This window comes from Periplaneta americana, chromosome 4 (assembly GCF_040183065.1).
Source record: "Periplaneta americana isolate PAMFEO1 chromosome 4, P.americana_PAMFEO1_priV1, whole genome shotgun sequence".
Taxonomy (NCBI): Eukaryota; Metazoa; Arthropoda; class Insecta; order Blattodea; family Blattidae; genus Periplaneta; species Periplaneta americana.
The window spans coordinates 100,375,319-100,381,406 of NC_091120.1; the positions used below are offsets into that span (position 1 = coordinate 100,375,319).

The 6,088-nt window shown below is 40.0% G+C and overlaps 1 protein-coding gene across 1 annotated transcript; it reads right to left on the reverse strand.

The window, feature by feature from the left end:
- Nucleotides 1-3,456: 3,456 nt before the first annotated feature.
- LOC138698093 (uncharacterized) lies at nucleotides 3,457-5,446 on the reverse strand. The gene is made up of 2 exons (XM_069823805.1): nucleotides 5,308-5,446; nucleotides 3,457-4,108 (listed from the first exon to the last, which is right to left on the reverse strand). The coding sequence occupies exons 1-2, from the start codon at nucleotides 5,323-5,325 to the stop codon at nucleotides 3,596-3,598; spliced, it is 531 nt and encodes a 176-aa protein (XP_069679906.1). The 5' UTR covers nucleotides 5,326-5,446; the 3' UTR covers nucleotides 3,457-3,595.
- Between the last annotated feature and the right edge of the window lie 642 nt (nucleotides 5,447-6,088).

Below are 6,088 nucleotides of genomic sequence, written 5' to 3' on the forward strand. Positions count from 1 at the left end.
TCTTTCAAAGAGAAAATGCGTGAAATGAATGCTAGGTTTTTCTCTGAACTATTATATTCGTACTTTACATTTACGAATTGATTCAATTGTGCAATCAAATTCAAGTTTCTTTATGTATAATATTGTTCAATTGCAAAGTTATGAGGCCACCGGCGTAGCTCAGTCGGCATAGGCTCTTGCCGTCTGATCAGAGTTACGCTCGATTCTCACTTGGCTGATTACCAGGTTGGGTTTTTTCGAGGTTTTCTTCAGCCGTTAGGCTAATGTCAGATAATGTATGGCGAATCGTCGGCCTCATCTCGCCAAATATCATCTCGCTATCATCAATTCCATCGATGCTAAATAATCTAGTAGTTGATATAGCGTAATTAAATAACCAATTAAAAATACGTTATGATTTATGCAAAGATTCGTGTTTAGCATCATTCTTACACTGCAGGAATTACACATTAGATTTTTCTCTTTAATACGGTGTTTAGTCAACTATCCCAAGATAGGTTTGAACCTCATAAATGACACCAATAAGGTATAACTCATGAAACAACTAAGAAAGGAGATAATGGGGTAGGGTGGCCAGTTTTTTCTCTCCCCTCCATTGCATATATCGCTGACTAGTTACATATTCCACTAATCAGGCTTATTATTATTATTATTATTATTATTATTATTATTATTATTATTATTGTTGTTGTTGTTGTTGTTGTTGTTGTTGTTATTATTATTACTACTACTACTATTATTATTATTATTATTATTATTATTATTGTTATACAAACAATTGTTCTTCCTCTGGCACATATCGTCAAGTGAGATGTACTGTCTGATAATAGATGTACATATCAGTCAGAACCTCAATCAGAAAGGTAATTCATGAAAAAATTCATGACTTTAGTAAGAGTATCAGTGCTTATTATAGACCAATAAATAACAAATGTGAAGAAATGATGAAATAAATGTTTATTTCCATATTTAGGACCAATTAATCGAAATAATGTGGTCTCTTGACCCCATATGAAGTTTTATGTTGTAGACACTTTCAGAATATTAATTGTATTCAAGTAGGCCTAAGTGACGCAATGAAAACTGCATCTTACGTTACGTGAACAGAGATATATAAATCGAATGCTCTTTAATCTTTAGAGATAATCACAATCACCTTTTGGAATTGATCTGAGAAGCTGCAATTAGCCTACTCTTACATATTGTAATCAATACATATATAAAAAAACCTGTCATTAAAGATTGAAATATTTGTAATTTATATTTTTTATTTATTTTTATATTTGAGCATTTAAAATTCAATTGAAAGCTGAATTAATTACTGATCTTAACATTCTCTATTACATTTGGATTGAGTGGAAGAACTAGAGATTTATGTTATCGTATCATTATGAGTGTCTAAGTATCAGTATTGATTAATGGAGGTTCATTAATTTCCATTCCCTCTAGATATGACTGAGTAAGATCTTTCTAGGTTATGCTAATCCCGCAGTGCTGAATATTGTATTTCTGAGATGGGAAGGTTTATTTATACGTAGGAGTTCATTACTCTTATGTTAAGGTACGTGAGAATGACGACTAGCAGTGGAATTTTGACACTCTTACTAAATACCAGGGGGCACCATCAACAGATAGTCGATAAGGTGATAATATAGAAGTCTATACGAGAATGAAGACTGGCAGAAGAATCATCTTCATATCGATCCTATTTCCAGGTACCCGTAGAGTCTGTACTTGAAAATAGGAACTGCAAGTGGACATTACAGAGGCCATTTTGAAAATTTTTATATTTCGTTAATCAGATCGATTGTAGTAAATTTATTTCACTAACTTTCGTTCGGCATAGGACCACTGTGTTCCTTTTCTTGTTTGTGAAACATGTACTATATTTTTTTATTTCGTTTCCGGTCGGATTTGAATCCTTGGATCCAGTTGCAAGCAAAGAAGCTATTAGATGACCGAAAGTAAAATTACCAGTGAGCTTATATTGACATTCCTTATAGACCCAACATTTGAATTGTTTTATATATTATGTAGGACAATGAAAACATGGAACACCCACACTCTGTGAGTGAAATGGATCGAAACCTGTATGTCCAGAAAGCTAGAAATGACTTTACAGAAACAGATGAGAACACTTTCCCTTAATCTGGAAGAAACTGAAACGCTTTCATAAGCCTAGATGAAATGAACATCGTCGCTTAATAATTGTAGTGATAGGAGGAACGTTCTTCGATAATCGCGTCCCAAGAGAGAGGAACGACTGCGCGCTCCAACCTTGGGAAGATGTTATGTCAGAGGCACTCGGGTGTTACGAAACTGGAAAATCGGATCCGACGTGCATGGACTTATATCACTCTAGTATAAACCGCCGTTGTGAGAGAAAGTGAACTCCGCGGCTGCCGGTCAGCCGGGTGACGACCGGTGTGTCCGAGATTCTCTCGTGAATATCATTATTGGTTGCCGGCTGCTGTCGTCATTAGCCTACTTGCTGCGGGGCATCCGCCTCATCCTGATGCAACACCCCATCATTCAAGTTCTTTCTCTTCTCGATGTGCTGGAGGGCATGTGAGATGCGTTTTCTATCAACAAGTAGTTTAGTTGCTCATTATGAGGCACTTTCACTACACTGATCTCCCCTTCCCGCCTCCGCTTTAAATAAAAATTAAATAAAAATAACACGCCGAGTGGTTTCCATATGGTTTTGTTCTCTGCCACAATGTTTCCGGGACTGCTTCAGACGTAGCGGTTTCTCCGCAGTACGACACGATTTCAAAAGTGAAGATTGCATTTAGATAGTCATTATGGCCGCTAGCTTTGTATAATGACACTTGCAAATACTTCTAAGTAGGACTGTAAATCACAGGCTGCTCACCAAGTTGTGCTTTGTAACTCACATTTATGGAGGGCATCATCATGAGGTCTACTTTCAATAGGTCAAAGGGCTAGGAATGAAAGGGAAATCTCCTTTCTAATAGTGATCTTTATTGCATTTGTAACCATACTCGAGTTTCTCTCGAATATTACGGGATGTCAGGTGTTAGGTTTGGGTAGGCAACTAGAAAGGATTTGGAAGAGGAAGAGGTATTAAAAGAGGCTTGTTTTTACGGTGGCGAAATGTATTTTTTCTTTATTTTTTCTAAGATTTTTCTATAAAAAGCTTTATACAAATATAAAAAATCGCGCATCCAACAATACATACAAAAAATACTGTACTGTTGAGTATCTCTAATATGTGATGTATGATTAAACATAAAAACTGAACCATACAAAGAAATCCTCGTATTATACGTTGTTATTAGAGACCCGTTTGATTCCACGAAGTATACGTTCACTGCAGAAGTTTGCGCCTCGTTCTGCTGTGATGAACTGCGCCCCGGCACCTTGACGAGTGCAGTGTCCGGACGCCCCAGACCTGCGGTGCCGCGTGCGTCGTCGTCGTTGTCGTCGTCGTCAGCTTGGTGGTAAGAGTGCTGGGTTTGCGTATTGTTTGTGCCAGCCAGCTTCCCGCGGTCCCTCATCTCTCGTAGTGATGTTTCTGCTGGCTTCTCATGAATCGGAGAGGGAACAGAAGGTACAGTTCTTGTGGGCTTGTTTAGAAGGGAGCACCGTAGGTTGAGCGGGGAGCTCCATAGCTGGATGATGGTCCCGAGGGATAGCCGCCACCGCCTGCGCCGACGCTGGTCTGTTGGTACTGGGCAACCTGGATAGCCTGGCGCACGCCCTCAAGATCGACTCCTACGACACGGGTTTGGTACGATGGAACTCCGTATTGGGAAGATGGGACTCCGTACTGGGAAGATGGGTACCCGCCGCCGCCGCCGCCGCCGCCACCGCCTCCGTGGGAGGCTGCGTTGGCTTCCTCTTGTAGGAGCAGCTGTCGGATCTTCTCCAGGAGCTGGGGTTCGACGTACTGTCCTTCGCTCGTGGAGGGGCCGGGACTTACGGAGATGTAGTTTCCGCCGCCGCTGATACCACCGAAGAAGCCGCCACCTCCTCCGCCGCCACCACCACCACCACCGCCAGCGTAGTAACTGGACGGTCTGTTGTAATTATAGCCGCTAGGAGGCTCGGCGTAGATGGTCCCGACGAGGGCAGCTGCCAGGCACTGCAACAGAACAAGAAATTGGTGTGCTGCATTTCCAATTTGTTATTTTCTTTTCCTCAATTTATCGCCAATGCTAGTGCAGGATTTGAATCGAATCTATAAGCCAAATTTTTTTTCTGGTACCAAAATGTTCTGTGTACTTGCACTGCTTGTGTACTTTGTGACCTGGTAGAGTGTAAGAGAAGGCTCTATGGGCTTAACTCTGCAAGTATAATAAATAATAATAAATAATAAATGAGATATTGTAACAATTATAATGTTGCGGAAATGAAGTTGGATAAATAGCATTTGAGTTATGAAGTATGAATTTTGTTTTCATATATGGAACACCTAATCACTACATTATTCCCGAAGCAAAACGCTTAATACAAAACAAAATACATATCGTCATTGTTCCTGCAATAACTCCTATGTGCAAAATATGAAATTTTTCAGTAGGAAGAAAAAACACTTTTATTCTTCTATGGCAGTAGTGCATAGCAGATTGTGAATTCTTACATTTTCGAAAGAAAGAAATATAATTACTTATAGGAGATTTTATTATTTGCTGTATCACTATTTGAGCTATTTAATAGAGAAAAAATCTGAAAATCGATAAATATGTCACATAGAAATTATTGCCGGAACAAAGACGGTATGAACATAAGAGTACCTAGGATAAAAGCAGTTAGATAATGGTATAACAAGATTTCGATGAAGTTAATGTCGGAAATAACTAAAGACCTAACTTTTACGACAGATTTGATTAAATCTATGTGAGAAGACTAAGTTCATTAAATCGATCTGAAAATTGTGCCGATTTCTTTCAGTGACCCTCGGCATGCAGTTCCCAATGAAGAGAACACCGCATGTATCATCAGCTGTTGAGAAGATCCACAAATTAGATCCAAGAGCGTAGTGACGGATATTCTTACTTGACGACACTATATGAAAATTTATTCTGCTGGTTTCCTTCACTTAGGTGCACTGAATTTCTTGCTGTCGTACAATCGAAATTCATTACAGGGCGAGCCCTTGTTTAATCCCGCGTTTCTAAAGCTGGTAGTCGAAATTTGCTTAGAAGCCGATTTACAAAATTTTAACACAAAATTTGTAGTCACAAAAGTCCATTATCACTTGATGCGAACTCGAGTTTCTGAGTACAGAAGCGCCGCTGGAAACTTGCGGATCGATAGTCCTTGTAGTGAAGATGTGCTTACCAGTGCCAAGGTGTTCATGATGAGTGGGGTTTAGCTCCCGGATGGTTGCTAAATGCGAGAGCTTGACACGCTAACTGATGCCTTTCCAACACTCCAAACGCTCTTTTATATCAAAATTCATTGTGCGGTGACGTCAAGATCAGAGCCCGGTCGAGGGAAATGTATGTAACTCCTTTGCTTGTATTGGGTGAAGAGTTGTTCCCCGCGAGAAAGAAGAGAGAGAGGGGTATTGTTACTCGGTTTCTTCCTCTTCGTGGGAGAGAAAGAGACGGAAGATGAAAGAAAAAGTGGAACTCATTCTGTATCAGAAAGTAGGCTCTCATCGTCGTCGCTGTCTTGTGTTCACACACGAGAGAGGGAGAGGACCGTCGAGCTTGATGCTAGGGTAGTAGAGTTCAGTAGGTAATTCGCAGCCCGAGCGAACTTGCCAGGGCCAGGGTCAGCAAATGTGCCCTTTAATGGAGAAGGGTCACACTCTCCCCTATAAAGTTGATTGGTATATGCAGTTCTCTTTGCAGTCCTGGACTGCAGGCTGCGCGTCATGTTAAACCCTGACTTTGCTTCAGATCCAGGAAGTCTCTGCTCATATACCGTCATGTTTATCAGCACAAACTTCTATTTTACAGTAATATGCTGATATCAAAGAGAGATAGTTAAAAATATTAATTTTCTAGGACTGAGCTCTTATCCAATGTGGTGGATTAAATTTTTCTCTCGAACTTCCGTGTGTACAGCGTTTATTTTTTGCAGTAATATTAACTGCAGTTTCTGCTAAGGTTTC